This window comes from Peromyscus leucopus, chromosome 2 (assembly GCF_004664715.2).
Source record: "Peromyscus leucopus breed LL Stock chromosome 2, UCI_PerLeu_2.1, whole genome shotgun sequence".
Taxonomy (NCBI): Eukaryota; Metazoa; Chordata; class Mammalia; order Rodentia; family Cricetidae; genus Peromyscus; species Peromyscus leucopus.
In genome coordinates this window covers 59,317,517-59,333,677 of record NC_051064.1, presented here as the reverse complement: position 1 = coordinate 59,333,677, position 16,161 = coordinate 59,317,517, and the positions used below count along the sequence as shown (strand labels likewise).

At 37.4% G+C, this 16,161-nt stretch overlaps 1 protein-coding gene across 1 annotated transcript in view; it reads left to right on the top strand.

The window, feature by feature from the left end:
- Positions 1 to 16,161, top strand: part of Erp44 (endoplasmic reticulum protein 44) — an 88,058-nt gene that overhangs the window by 28,850 nt on the left and 43,047 nt on the right. Inside the window, exons 2-4 of the mRNA XM_028882766.2 lie at positions 1,129 to 1,201; positions 2,964 to 3,003; positions 7,470 to 7,585. Coding sequence (XP_028738599.1) covers positions 1,129 to 1,201; positions 2,964 to 3,003; positions 7,470 to 7,585 — 229 coding nt within the window. The remainder of the gene's footprint in view (positions 1 to 1,128; positions 1,202 to 2,963; positions 3,004 to 7,469; positions 7,586 to 16,161) is intronic.

Genomic DNA, 16,161 nt, shown 5'->3' with positions numbered 1-16,161 from the left:
AGAAGGTCAGAGAATTTTTTTAAGGAAGAAAGCCAGAGAGACTTTCTGCATCTGTTTTCTCAAAAGCCAGGATAGTACGCCTTGAGCTACATCAGTAATAGGTGGTCACAGGAAGGAAATCTAGTCTTCCCAACTAACTTTGAGGCATTGAAAAATAATGAAAACATTTCTAAAATCAAATTATTTAGATACTTGAAATCACTTAAGCTTACTCTTAAGAGAGTATGGTTTATCCATTGCTGTCAGCTGTTGTCGTTATTGGCTATAATACATAATGGTAACTTGGAGGCAAGCTTGGTGAGAGCATTAGTCTTGTTTTAAGATGAAAGAGTATAAACCTATAGTAGTATTGTAAAGAATTACTTGAGGTATTCATATGCTAGCATCAACATGCCTGTATATTATTGAGGTACTGGTGAATTACTAAAGTTTGAATTGTCACCTTGTGAGAACTGTGTCCATGAAGTAGCATCCAAAGGAGTATCTGGCAGTTACTTGACTGGAAGCTGACATCAGTTGTCACTCACTGTGAAGTAGTGATTCAGTGAATGAATTTTCATGTATAAATTCTGCTTTGAACAAAAGATGCCTGAGCAACAGATAGACTGAATTAGAGATGGAACCTGAGAATAAATAATACTTTCTAAAATAAGTGAAATTTGGCCACTGGTTTAAAATTTCGTTTCCCTGCGTTGCAGGTTAGATCGGCTAGATTCTCTTTGACAAGCTAGAACTTGGATTTCCACTTTAGAATGAAAGTGAAAACATTCTTTTTCTCCTAATAGCTGACACCTAACACATGGTTATCACAGAAAGTGAAGACAGTGCCGAGGCTCTGCAGTCTGTCTTCCTTCCTCCAGTCTTCCCCAGTGTCTGTCTTAGCTGCACGATGACCTCAATCAGTGCACCTAGTCTTACAATACTTTCAAAATGGCTGTATACATTCATAATTGCCGTAGTTATTTACAAACTATTTGGAAATGTAGGAATTCTTTGACCAATTTCTAGGCTAATAATGATTAAAATCAATTGGTAGGTGATTTTCTAAAACCAAGTAGAGCCAACTTTATTAATTTGTTTTAGACTACTTTTAATGGAAATGTTAATTTTATATTTTTAAATTTTCAGGTAACTTCAATTTTTACACCTATAACAGCTGAAATAACAAGTCTTGATTCAGAGAATATAGATGAAATTTTAAGTAAGTATCTTGATTTTTTTAAAAGTATGTTTTCTCTGTAAATAGTTTATAAATAAAATTTTAGTTATCTACAGTAGTTAACAAACTGGCATTCTCGCTCATTTCACTGAGTTTATAAAAGTACTTTAGGTTTTGATTATTAGTAAAATTTCTTTAAATGTGTGCCTTCTTTTCTGGGTTGTAAGACTTGTAACTTTTTTGTTTATTTGTCCTGGTGTAGATACCATTCCTGACAATACATTAGGTGATCTGCTAGGGCCCTGCAGTTTCCGCTATACACTACTAAATATTAAGATACCACTTTAAATTAAATGACTTATTCTCCAATCCCCTTGATAACATTGATTCAGTTAAGCTCAGTAATTGTTGTATTGAATGTATTGTTTGCTGATAGTGTGATTTTTAGATAGAATTAACTTGAGATATTCAGATTTTTGCAGATACTGAAAGAAAGGTTAATTCATGGTTGATATGTTGGGTGATTATAGTACAGGAGATTTAAAAATATATGCAGTGTCCAAAAATTCTTTTCTTCTTTAAAAAATGAACAAAAAAGCACCATGTCACTGATTTGCATATGACCCAAACCGAAAGTACTAGAGATAAAGAGGAATTAAAAGGCATTAATTAAGTACCATATGTTGTTTTATGTTCATGGAGCTTTAAATGTCAAAAGAATCTATTTCTACCTCATGAGCTCTCTGGAGTAATATCTATATACCAGGTATCAGAAAGACACAGAGGGCTAATTAATATCTGCGGTGTTTGGCCAACTCCCATGTTCCTGGCAGAAGCTGCTGGACTGCACCTAATTTGCATTTCTGTAAGTTCCTGGGTCATGGAGCTTCTGGTCCAGAAACCGTTTTGTGAACCACAGCTTGAGTGAACAGGCAAATGGACCAAAACTGTGTGAGGTAAAGTGAGGGACTTGAAGCGTGTGCTGTTCTCCTCCCTCTCACCTTGCACATCCTGGAACATCTTTGTGCTGTATTAGTTTCCTGAGTGCTGGGAGAGTTTTAAGTTCCTCTGAGTGAGGTTTAATCAAAAGAAGCAGTACTGTGTCTTTCCTGAATTTTACATCCTAAGATGCAAATAATAGTGAGATTTTGGTGTGATAGAGTATTATGTGGGTAGGAACTGGGAAAAGTGGATTTCATAATGCTTCAAGGTAGACTTCTGAGAGTGAGAAATAGTTAACTTGCTCAGACTTCTTCAGCTATAGATGATTCTACTTGCAGAGCTAGTTCCCAGTTACTATGTGAATAGAATATTTAAAAATGAATTTTTGCCAGGAGGTTGGTGGCACACACCTTTAATCCCAGCACTTGGGAGGCAGAGCCAGGTGGATCTCTGTGAGTTCAAGGCCAGCCTGGGCTACAGAGTGAGTTCCAGGAAAGGCACAAAGCTACACAGACAAACCCTGTCTCGAAAAACCAAAAATAAAAATAAAAATGGATTTTTAAGCTTTAGACCATCCAACTTTATGAGAATGTATTGCTTAGAAATTGATATGCCTAATCAGGATTTGTTTTCTTTTTTTTTTGCCTTGCACTCATTTGAGACACAGTGAAAGTATTTCTATCAATTGAGGGTAGAGAGAGCGTTAAGTTATATATAAGCCAACCTTGCCATATGTATGGCCTTCTGGGTGAGAGGTTTATTTAATTGGCACTTTATAAATAGGAAAAGATCATGCTGAAAATTATATCTTTAAATATGTTGCATAGACTCAAATAACTTTGGTTTTGTTTTTTAATTTCAGATAATGCTGATGTTGCTTTAGTAAATTTTTATGCTGACTGGTAAGTAATCTTGTTTTTAGTTTTGGGTTTGGTTTTCATACCCCCCTCTCTTTTCTTCTACACTTTCTTTTCTATTTTTCCCTGTCCACGAGAAGAGAGCATAGGTTGGAAGTCAGGATTTAGGTGTGGCAAGTTTATAAAAAACATGTTGATATTACATACTTTCTCCCAGGAGACCTGTAGTTCTTGCTCTGGATCAGATCCTGTCTTCTGTGTTTATATGATATTGGGACCATTTTCTTCTTTTCACTTCAGGTTGATTATCCCTTTTTTTGAAGTGCTTTGACTTGGAAATGATTTTTTTTTTTGGTTTTTTTTTTGAATATGTACATAGACTTTTAGTAGCTGAGTGCTTCTAAAGTCTGAAGTATTCCAAAATCTGAAACTGTTTATCATTTGCAATTTCAGACTTTCAAATTAGAGATGTTCAACTTAGATACTGTTTTTGTTTTTAAATTTGTTTGTGCCCTACCAAACAGACTTATTAGTATTCCCAGAATCTAGAACATGATGTTTAAGTATGCTAAAGAATGTGTGATGAAGATAGGAATGAGGGAGAATTAATTGAAGAGTGGTTTGAAACACTGGCATTAGTGTTTTTAACCATTCCCTAAAAGACTTATTGCCTGCCAGCTGCCACCACTCTGCTTTGGGCTAGCTCTGGTCCTCCAGTTTCCTTAGTTCTCTGTGACAGTCTCCTCTCTTGTTTTCTGTGCCTCTAGTTTTACATATGTCTTCAATATTCCCTGCTGTGTAAGTCAGAGTTTATATATTATGTATTTATGTTTTTATATTATGTATTTCCACAATGTTCTCTGTAATATAAGGCTAATTTCTTCCCTACAGTGCAAATGATTTGAGTTTACACTCTTCTCTTAAACTTTCCAAATCTTTGGGTTAAGATTTAAGCCCCTTCCTCGCCTTGACCTTGAAGGCCTCTCATGATTTGCTCGCTTGCATCTCTTGCTTCTTTCTCCTCCCTTGTTCCGCTTGCCACACCAAACCTCTTTCAGTTTCTGTAAAAATATGTACTCTTAGACCATTCTTCTGTGTCTTCCAACCGGGATAGCTCACTTCTTGTTCTCACATACTTCTTTATTTTGTTAATCATCTTTAACATTAGCCTGAAGTGCCACTTTCTTCAGGTCATCTTCATGTATCGGTGCTCCTACCCTTCTGTCAAGTCAGACTAGGAAGCCTTGTACAGTGTCCAGTTTGCAATAATTTAGCATATGGCTTTTAAATTTTACTATTGTGTAAAAATTATATGCATTCAATAGAAACTGGACTTTAAATTGTTACCTCTGTCTGGGCTAGTGACAAGCAGTATATATTGCCTCTATGGTAGACTGTGGTGGCAATGTCTAGCTCCCAGCCAGCCAGGTGATTGTGAGGGTGAAAAACTGATACTCTGAACTGTGCTGTTTCTGAGCTGTGCCATTTGAAGGGTAGGCATAGTTAATACATTTTTGCCTTAAGATATTTTCAGTTCATGTTAGATTCCATAGACTTAGTTCTTTTGTAAGTTAAGGAGCATCTGCATTTCTCACAGCTCCAGTCTTACCAGCTACAGCTCTACACATGCTACAATCTAGTTAGTGATTCTCAAATACCATCTTTGCTTTGTGGAGAAAGTTACCATAACTTTACTTTAAAATGTCATCCTCAAGCATTTTGCAAAATACATGACTCATAAGTACATAACAGTGTCTCTTGAATCAGTATGTGAATGCATGATACAGGTATTTAAAAAACTTTAATAAAAAGTTGAAGATTCATAGGAAAATACCATGTATATGTATGTAAATGTGTAATGGAGGTAGCATTTCTAAAGGCAAATTAGGATTAATGTTAGTCATAAAGTTTGGTAGAGACTATCTAGTCCAATTTACTTTACAGGTAAGGATATTCAGATCCAGAGGAGCAAAGTACTTTCCCTGTGACCTGATCAGATTGTACACAGGACAAATTAGAATGCAATACTCTGGACTGAGGAATTCTGGCTATTATGAGAAAGCAGACTAGGACTTGCAAAATCTGATTTGGAAATGTGGACTAGTAGTGGTTATTTGAGAAAACATATTACCTAAAGAATGTCTTTTACTATTAATGGTAAATTGCTGCTCTTTTTTTCAACTGAGAAAACTTGAGTAATTTGCTGGTAGCTTTCCGGTGTTTTCAAAGGCTAGATAGACTATTCTCTCTGGAATTTAGTTCTCTTATGTAGCTGCCTAGAAGTGCTATAATAATTCAGAGAGTAATAAACCACAGTAGGTACTTAGTAATGCTGTGAATGTGGCAAGCTCTATATATATTGTTCTAAGGCTCAGGATTGTCCCCCAGGCAGATATTGTAATTTCCATTTTAGATTGAGGAAGTTGAGGTTCAGAAAGGCCATCTGTAGCCAGAAGAAACTTTAGCTACAGCCATCTGGCTAGTCAAGTGTGGATCAGGGATTTAAAGTCAGCTATGTCTAAATCTAAAGCTTATTTCTCTCCCACTAGATCATAATAGTAAATGTCCCCAAAGTGTCTCTGCAAGACTGTTACCTTTGTGGTTGATTTGTTAAGGATTATTTAAGCCTTTGATTGAAGATTGAATTCAGAAGACCATGAAAGTCGTTTAGTGGTTCTGTTGCTTTTGTGGTGTTACCTGTGTAAATGTAGCCTTTACATGCATCCAAAGGTGCGGTAATACTAGAATTTAACTGTGCAGCTGGTTTTTTGTTTTTGTTTTTGTTTTTGTTTTGTTTTGTTTTGTCCCAAGACAGGGTTTCTCTGTAGTTTTGGTGCCTGTCCTGGATCTCGCTCTGTAGACCAGGCTGGCCTCAAATTCACAGAGAACCACCTGCCTCTGCCTTCCAAGTGCTGGGAATAAAGGCTTGCGCCACTGCCGTCCGGCTAGAATTGAACTGTAATTTCATCTTCCACTTTAAACTTTTAGTATTCAAATGGATACTGTTTTTAACATGAATCTGCTTAAAAACTTAACTGGACAGCCCAGAGAGGAGTCCTTGGTGTGAGACCTCCTTTGCTCTGGAGCCAGAAGCCTTCCATCTGTTCTTGACTAGGCCCCAGCTAAAGAACCAAAAACCAAACCCTGTCTCTGCCTTCCCCTGCCCTTTGCCTAGTCTATTTCTAGAATTTTTTTAGTCCTTGCAGACCTTGGGTTCCAGCTGCTCTAGTTCTTGAATTTATCAGCTTGCTCCTTTAACAGAATCTATTGAACCGCTTATTAGAATATGTAGTCAAATAAGACACGGTCCATGATGTCCACAGACCCTACCTATCCCAGACGGGAGACTTAAGATGCTAAAGAGGAAAGAACCACTTGAAAGCAAGAGTCTGAAGATACAGATTGTGTCTCCTTGATATATTCTAGGACATCTCCTTAGGAAGTCAGGTGAGTAGGCTAGAGAGAGAAGCAAGAAGATATAGGGAGGAGGTGTAATTCTCCATCCTTTCGTGTATTCTTCACTAGATTATTGCTGATGTAAAATCACATGGATTAGAATTTATGGGTTTCTTCAAGAAAATGTCTTGGTGCATAAGGGTTCTAAAAACAATAGTAGCAATTATAGTACTTTACCATATCCTCAATACCTTTTCCCTTGAAATGTCCATCTTTCCCAGCTGGTTGTATGATGTTTACACTATTTATTCCCCTAACCCCCACTACCCTTAGGTCCCTTTAATCACCCATAATATGTATTTCTGAAGTTGTTGGCCAAATGAGGGGCAGCTAAGATTAGAAGTAACAATTTCCTGTATTATTGTGGCTATTGTGTCCCACTTTTAAATAGGTGGGAGAGGGGAAAATAGTCAGGGAGTCCTTAGGAATTCGAACTTTTGCTGCTGGACATAGTAGGTTTATATGTTTGCAGAGATAATGGCCTATTTTAATGTGCAGATATATTTTGAAGGGAAAATACTCATTATATGCCATATATTCTTTTAAAAAAACTGTTTTATTTAGTATGTTAACATGTGTCTGAGATTGATGGAGTAGCTAGGTGGATTGATCTAGCATTTGCAATAAATTAAGAGTTTGTACAATAATATGGAAATATGTTCATTGTTCAGAGAAAGCAAATTACTTCTGTAAACACTCAGATCTTAACAGTTACAAACCCAAGCAATGTAGGTTAGAGGGTATGCTCTAGCATGTAGCTATGGCCTCTGTGAGATCCATAGCTACATGCACCATAACACTGGCAGTTAACCATAAGGCAGAACAACAGATCAACTTGATAGTTTATACAATATTGCATTAGAGAGTACAGTCTTTAAATGCAAGTTGGTTTCCTCTCATTCATTGACAAACATCAGAAGCATGGTTAAATTGAATGTGTGATTGTCTCACAAGTTTTTTGTTGTACATATACTAAACATCAATGAATGATAACTGAAGTAAGATCCTGTGCCTTCTGCATTTCCCTGCTAATTTGTGTGCTTGTCTGTGTGTAGGTGTCGTTTCAGCCAGATGTTGCATCCAATTTTTGAGGAAGCATCTGATGTCATTAAGGAAGAATATCCAGATAAAAATCAAGTAGTGTTTGCCAGAGTTGATTGTGATCAGCACTGTAAGTAACTAAGTAGGAAGTCTGAAAGAAACTGTTGTGTTCCCTACTCTGCACATGCACCCTCCCTGCCCCCTTTTCAGATGTCCTGCTATAAGTGAAGGCAAAATCTTAAAGGGTCTGCAACCTAGAATACATTTCTAATATTTCATCTTTTATATCTTTTTAACAAAACTTTATTTTGTCTATGTAAAAGATATTTGTTTTTGTTTTTGCTTTATTTTTTAATTAAAATGTAGCAGGTCAAGTATATAGGTAGCAGCTAACTACATTTTCTACCAAAGCAAATACTAAAATCAATAAATATAATTGAACTATAGTTTTAGAAGGCAAATTGAGATTTTTATTACTCTTAGAAGCATATAAAAGTATCATAATAGTCAATTTAAATAAGACTAAAATTATGCAAAAGTATATACTCATTTTAAATAAGACAGTATCAGATTTTTGTGTTTCTGTTTATTTTAAGGATTCTGCTAAGACTGGCTTTGTGTTTAAAGTGTATTTAGCTGCAGTTACTATGATAATTAATGAACTGTTACAAAAACTTCAGTTAGTCTCTTTGATAATCTATTTTCTTGCATTTTATTTGTCTCTGTGGAATGCACTCTGTAAAATATTTGTGGTTTTTAATATAAATAGCAGTGTTTTCTAATGGAACAAGTGAGCTAGCAGCTAGTGCTTTCTCCCAAGTGCCCTGCTTACTGTATTCCAGCTTCCCTTCTGGGAGCACCCAGAGAGTTGAACTTAGTAGGTCTTGTGTTGAGGTCTTCACTGTTTCATCAGCTGCACTGGGAGTTCTTCAAGTCAGCACTTTCCTTTTTTCTTTTTCTTGATACTCCCAGTTGTAGAGATTTAACAACTTACTAATCTCTGTATGTCATGCATTTGACAATTTCTAGAAGACAACTCATGAAAAGCTTGTTTGCATTGAGTTCTTGGTAAGTTACTGTATACAAAGTGTTCTTCTATTCTACACATTTCCTGTCCTTTATACTTGATCTACAGATTGCAGTTCTTCTGCTCCTGAGCACCTGTTCTTTCTGTGTGTACTTCTTTGTCTCTCTCTCTCCTCCTTCTTTCCCTATTTCCCTCCCTCCTTCTCTTCCTCCCTCTCTCCCTTTTCCTCTATTTTTCTGTCTCTCTCCATTTTTCCAGGTAAAGAAACAGAAATTAAGTGGCTTAACCAATGTTACACAGCTTAGTGTACATTAAGCCGGAATTAGAAAACTGTTCTGACCAATGGCCACAGAGAGCAGTTTTGTTCTTTCCTGTTTCATTCAGGGAGCATTTTGAGGATTTGCTAGCACTGCTCAATGCCGGGTAGAAAAGCATTTTCTAACAGCATATCATTTCAAACTATTATAAGCCATACCCCATATTTCTCTTTGGTAGGACTCACAGCTTGAATAAAGAGGGCAATAAAAAATTGTAGGTATAAGCATACATGATGTCTACATACTGCTTTCTGGAGTACTTGCCTCCTTCCCTTTCACTGATAGAGAGCTTGGCATGCTTGGTGTGGCCTTAGTGTTCAGATCTTTCTATTCTTTTTGTATTTAATTAGATGTTACAATGCAAATATGAGTTCCTGAGTCCCTGCTGGCACTAAATTTGAACCACTGTGCTTTCACGCTTGCAGTCATGGGGGGAGAGATGGTTACTTCTATTATTGAACCACCTATGTGCATCAATTTGCACTATCTTTTAAACAGATGAATTCATACAATAAATAAATCTCATTATTATGAGTTCCTTTTTCTTTTTTTATTTAAATTATAAAATTATTTCTTTTTTTACTAAGAAATTTTTTCATTCATTTTACACACCAATCAAAGATCCCCCTCTTCCCTCCTCCTGCCCTCCCAGTCTCCCTCCCCTGACAACCCACCCCTCACTTTCCCTCACAAGAAGGTAAGGACTCCCATGGGGAGGCACATCCAGTAGAGGCAGTGCAAGCCCTTCCTCGTGCCTCAAGGCTGCAGGAGGTGTCCCATCACAGGTAGTGGGTTCCAAAAAGCCTGTTCCTGTAGCAGAGATGGATTCTGATTCTTCTGCCAGGGGCCCCCCAAGCAGATCAGGCTACACAGTTGTCTCACCATGCAGAGGCCCTAGTCCAGTCCCATGCAGGCTCCACAGCCATTGATCCAACTTTCATGAATTCCCACTAGTTTGGTTTGGTCATCTCTGCATGTTTCCCCATCATGACCCTGATGTACTTGATTATAGAATCCCTCCCCTCTCTCTCTCCTACTGGACTCCTGGAGCTCTGCCTGGTGTTTGGCTGTGGATCTCTGCATCTGCCTCCATCAGTCACTGGAGAAAAGTTCTGTGATGACAGTTATGGTATCCACTGATCTGTTCACTGGGGCAAGCCAGTCCAATTCAGGCACCCTCTCCACTATTTCTAGTAGTCCAAGCTGCGGTCATCCTTGGGGATTCCTGACAACTTCCCTAGCACCTGGTTTTTCTCTTTCCCCATGATATCTCCCTCCATCATGGTATCTCTCTCATTGCTTTCCCACTTCATCCCTGTTCCAGCTCAATCATCCCATTCCCTTATATTCTCATCCCCTATCCCCTACCCTCCATTGCTCACCCCTGACCCAGAGTTCACTCATGGAGAGCTCATCTATTTCCCCTTCCCAGGGTGATCCATGTGTCTCTCTTTGGGTCTTCCTTGTTAGCTAGCTTCTCTGGAGTTATGGGTTGTTGTCTGGTTATCCTTTGCTTTACTTCTAGTATCCACTTATGAGTGGGTACATACCATGTTTGTCCTTCTTAGTATGGGTTACCTCACTCAGGATGATATTTTCTAGTTTCATCCATTTGCCTGCAAATTTCATGATGCCATTGTTTTTCTCTGCGGAGTAGTACTCCATTGTGTATATATACCATATTTTCTTAATCCATTCCTCAGTTAAGGGACATCTAGGTTGTTTCCAGGTTCTGGCTATTAAAAATAATGCTGATATGAACATAGTTGAGCATGTGTCTCTGTGGTATGATTGAGCATTCCTTGGGTATATGCCCAAGAGTGATATAGCTGGGTCTTGAGGAAGATTGATTCCGAATTTTCTGAGAAACCACCATACTGATTTCCAAAGTGGCTGTACAAGTTTGCAGTCCCACCAACAATAGAGGAGTGTTCCCCTTGTTCCACATCCTCTCCAACATAAGCTGTCTGCAGTGTTTTTGACCTTAGCCACTCTGACAGGTGTAAGATGGTATCTCAGAGTTGTTTTGATTTGCATCTCCCTGATGACTAAGGATATTGAGCAATTCCTTAAATGTCTTTCGGCCATTTGAGATTCTTCCTTTGAGAATTATCTGTTTAGCTCTATAGCCCATTTTTTTTTTTTTTATTGAATTGTTCATTATTTAGATGTCTAGTTTCTTAAGCTTTTTAGATATTTTGGAGATCCAGCCCTCTGTCAGATGTGGGGGTTGGTGAAAATCTTTTCCTATTCTGTAGGCTGTCATATTGTCTTATTTACTGTGTCCTTTGCCTTACAGAAGCTTCTCAGTTTCAGGAGTTCCCATTTATTAGTTCTTGCTCTCAGTGTCTGTGCTACTAGTGTTATATTTAGGAAGTGGTTTCCTGTGCCAATGTATTTAAGACTACTTCCTACTTTCTCTTCTATCAGGTTCAGTGTAACTAGTTTTATATTGAGGTCTTTGATCCACTTGGACTTGTGTTTTGTGTATGATGATAGATATGGATCTATTTGCAATCTTCTACATGTTGACGTCCAGTGATGCCAGCACCATTTGTTGATTTTTTTCCATTGTACAATTTTGGCTTTTTTGTCAAAAATCAGGTGTTCATAGGTGTGTGAGTTAATGTCAGGGTCTTCAATTCAATTCCATTGGTCTACGTGTCAGTTTTTATGTCAATACCAAGCTGTTTTTATTACTATAGCTCTATAGTAGGGCTTGATATCAGGGATGGTGATGCCTCCAGAGGTGGCTTTGTTGTACAGGATTCTTTTAGCTATCCTGGATTTTCTGTTTTTCCAAATGAAGTTGAGTATAGTTCTTTCCAGGTCTGTAAAGAATTGTGTTGGGGTTTTGATGGGGATTGCATTGAATCTGTAGATTGCTTTTGGTTAAGATTGCCACTTTTACTATGTTAATCCTACGTATCCAAGAGCATGGGAGATCTTTCCATTTTCTGACATCTTCAATTTCTTTTTTTCAGGGACTTAAAGTTCTTGTCATACAGGTCCTTCACTTGCTTAGTTAGAGTTACCCCAAGGTATTTTATATCGTTTGTGGCTATTGTAAAGGGTGATGTTTCTCTGATTTCTTTCTCAGCCCATTTATCATTGTATTTAGGAGGGCTACTGATTTTTTTTGAGTTAATCTGGTATCCTGCCACATTATTGAAGGTATTTATCAGCTGTAGGAGTTCCCTGGGGTCACTTATGTATACTATATCATCTGAAAATAGTAAAAATTTGATTTCTTCCTTTCTAATTTGTATCCCCTTAATCTCCTTTTGTTGTCTTATTGCTTAGCTAGAACTTTAAGTACTATCTTGAATAAATATGGGGAGAGCGGACAGCCTTGTCTTGTTCCTGATTTCAGTGGAATCACTTTGAGTTTCTCTCCATTTAATTTGATGTTGGCTGTTGGCTTGCTTAAAATTGCCTTTTTTATGTTTAGGTATGTTCCTTATATTCCTGATCTCTCCAAGAGCTTTCTCATGAAGGGATGTTGGATTTTGTCATCTTTTCATCATCTAATGAAATGATCATGTGTTTTTTGTTTTTTTTTTTTCTTTCAGTTTGTTTATATGGTGTATTACGTTGACAGACTTTTGTATGTAGAACCATCCTTGCATCTCTGGGATGAAGCCTACTTGATCATGGTAGATAATTTTTTTGATGTGTTCTTGGAGTCGGTTTGCTAATATTTTATTGAGTATTTTTGCATCAGTGTTCATGAGGAAGATTGGTCTGTAATTCTCTTTGTTGTGTCTTTGTGTGGCTTGGGAATCAGAGTAACTGTAGCCTCATAAAAGGAGTTTGGTAATGTTCTTCTCTTTCTATTGTGTTTATTATATGTATATAACATATATATATATATATACACACACACATATATATATATAACAATAAAAGTTACATGAATCTAGTTTTGCAAAATATCTTATTGTACTAAAACTTAAAGGAAATTCTTTTTGTTGGCTTATTCAAATTGCTAGAATCACTGCTTAGCATGTAATCATTATTAACGAAAAAGGGCTTGAACATAAGAAGTATGATACTAGGGGGCTGGAGAGATAGCTCAGAGGTTAAGAGCACTGACTGCTCTTCCAGAAGTCCTGAGTTCAATTCCCAGCAACCACATGGTGGCTTACAACCATCTGTAATGAGATCTGGTGCCCTCTTCTGGCCTGCAGTCATACATGCTGTATACATAATAAATAAATAAATCTTAAAAAAGAAAAAGAAGTATGATACTATAATTGATCTGATAGCCAAGATAACTGCTGAGAGAACAATGGCCAGGCAATGTATGCATTGTGGATATGCTGGCTAAAGGGAGACCTAGCAGGAAGAAGTAAGACATGAGATTCCATCATGCTACTCTGAATGGTGTTCAGTTTAATAGTTCAGTTTATTTCTGGAATTTTTTTATATAGTATTTTTGATGCAGTTGTCTATGAATGTGAAACAATTAAATATCCCATTTTTTAAATCCATCATTTAGTAGTGGATAAGTGTTTCAGTTTCTTGTTATCCTTGCTAACGGTATATATTATGTGCCAAGTTTTTTTGTTTGTTTGTTTTTGTTTTTGTTTTTGTTTTGTTTTTCGAGACAGGATTTCTCTGTGTAGCTTTGCGCCTTTTTCTGGAACTCACTCTGTAGACCAGGCTGGCCTCAAACTCACAGAGATCCGCCTGGCTCTGCCTCCCGAGTGCTGGGATTAAAGGCATGCGCCACCACCGCCCGACAATGTGCCAAGTTTTATGTGTAATAAATTTTTGAAAATACCAATCATCTCATGGGTTTGAGGTGATATGGTTGGTTTGCATTCCCTAAAGTTTAGTGATGTTGAGTGTCTTTAAATATGCTTGTTAGTTATTGGGGAAACTTTCTTTTTTAAAATCAGTTTTTGTCTTTCTGTTACTGAATGGTTAGAGCTCTTTATATATTCTAAATATTAGTCCTTTATCACACATAGGACTTTCAAATATTTCTCTCATCTTGCAGGTTGTCTTTTTACTTTGTTGTGTTTTAATGCATAATTTTTTTTCAATCTCGTAGTACAATTTATCTGTTTTTACATTTGTTGCCAATGTTTTAGGTGTCATAGCTAAGAAATCATAGTGAATCCAATGTCAGTAAGTTCTCCTATATTTTAATAGCTTTCCAGTCTTAGGGCTTACATGGTCTTTGGTACTTTTTGACTTAATTTTTATATATGGAGTAAGGTAGGAGTTTAACTTTATTTTTGTGCATATAAGATATCCAGGCTGAGCCGGGCGGTGGTGGCGCACGCCTTTAATCCCAGCACTCGGGAGGCAGAGCCAGGTGGATCTCTGTGAGTTCGAGGCCAGCCTGGGCTACCAAGTGAGTTCCAGGAAGGGCGCAAAGCTACACAGAGAAACCCTGTCTCGAAAAACCAAAAAAAAATAAAAAATAAAAAAAGATATCCAGGCTGTTTGGAACCATTTGTTGAAGAGACTGTCCCCCCAATTAGATAGTTGTGGCATCCTTATAAAACAACAGGGGATGGTGTATGTGATCATTTATTTCCAAATTCTCTATTCTGTACCATGATCTCTGTCATACAGTTTTATGTTAGCCCTGTGATAACTTTTGAAATATGGAAATGGGAAACTTCAGTTTTGTTCAGTATTGGCTTTGCTGCTGTTTTCAGTTTTGTATTGCACTTACTCATTTGTTGTTGTTGTTATTGAACATGCCACTGCATGCATGTGGAGGTCAGAAGACAACTTGGGGCAGTCACTTCTCTCCTTCTGCTGTGTGGGACCTGGGGATCAAGCTCAAGTTGTCAGCTTGGTTACAATCACCTTTATCTTGCTGCACTCCCCCACCCCCCACGCACACATTTTTAAAGGTAAAATATAATTACTTCAGTTCCCCCTTCCCTCTCCACCCTCTAGTCCCTCTCATGCGCCACCACTCCTTCTTCGTGGCCTTTTCTTTAATTATTATATATATATATATACAACCTGCTGTTTAGTGTTCCTTGTATGTATATGATTTCAGGGTTGATTATTTGGTGTTGGATAACCAATTAGACTAGTTATCCTGAGGAAGACTAATTTTCCTTCTCTCAATTGTCATTAATTGCTTGTAGTTCTTTGTCTAAGGGGGTAGGGTCCTGTGAGCATTCCCCTTTCCATGTAGCATGTCTTTGGTGTTGCCATTGTTTAGGTCTTGTTTAGGCAGCCATATTGCTGAAATATCGAATGTGGCTTCCTTGTTGTTTCTAAGAGACATACTCTCACAGCAGACTTCCTAGTCCTTTGGCTCTTCCATCTTTCTGCCCCCTCTTCCACAGTGTCCCCTGAGCTATGGGTGCAACAGTTGTTGTTGTAGTTGTATTCATTGCCTTTTGGTTTTTTGTTTTGCATTTGTTTGTTTGCTTCCTTGCTTGCTTGTTTGAGTGAGGGTCTCACTAAGTATCCCATACTACCTTGAGGCTTAATATGTAGCTGAGGCTAACCTGGAACTTGTAATCATCCTACTTAAATCTCCAGCGTGCTGGCATTGTAGAACTGTGGCACCACACCTAACTTAAATGTCTTGAATACCTTTTTTAGATTCATTTTACTTTATGTGTATGAATGTTTATATGTATGTACGTATTCACAGCATGCATGTGCATAAGTCCTTGCAGAGTTCAGAAGAGGGAGTTAGATCTCCTGTAATTAGGGCTGTCTGTAGGGAACTGAACTCAGGTCTTCTGCAAGAGGAATAAGTACTCTTAACCACTGAGCCAGCCTTCTGGCCCCATGTTCTTAATTTTGGTGAAGTCCTACTTACTGATTTTTAATGGATCGTACTTTGGATTTTGTATATAAGAAGTCTATTCTTTTCCAGATATTACAAAATTTTCCTGCCTTGTTTTCTTCAATAAAGTTCATAGTATGAAGGTTTCCATTTATGTACATTGTTCATTTAGAGTTAGTTTTTACATGTGGAACAATACATGAGTTAAAGTAGGTGGGTGGTTTGTTTTATTTAGTTGTCAAACAGATCTATCATTACTTGTTGGTGAAAAATCTGTTTTGTTTTTTTTTTCCCCACTAACTGCCTTCACATCTTTGTTGAAATGAACTGGCCCCGTGCTTATGGCTCTATTTCTGCTCTTTTTTGTATTGTTGATCTAGTGTCTGTTCATTGCATATTTTGTGGAATTTGTAACTTATAGAAGATGTACTTTTTTTTTCAGAGTGGCTTTGACTGTTTTAGTGGTACTGTATTTCCATATGACTACTAGCCTCCTAGACAGAATTCTAATTAGAGTTAATTTCATTGGGACCAGTTTGGGGAGAATTATTATTTTAGTAATCTTAAGTCTTTTGATCCATAAACAT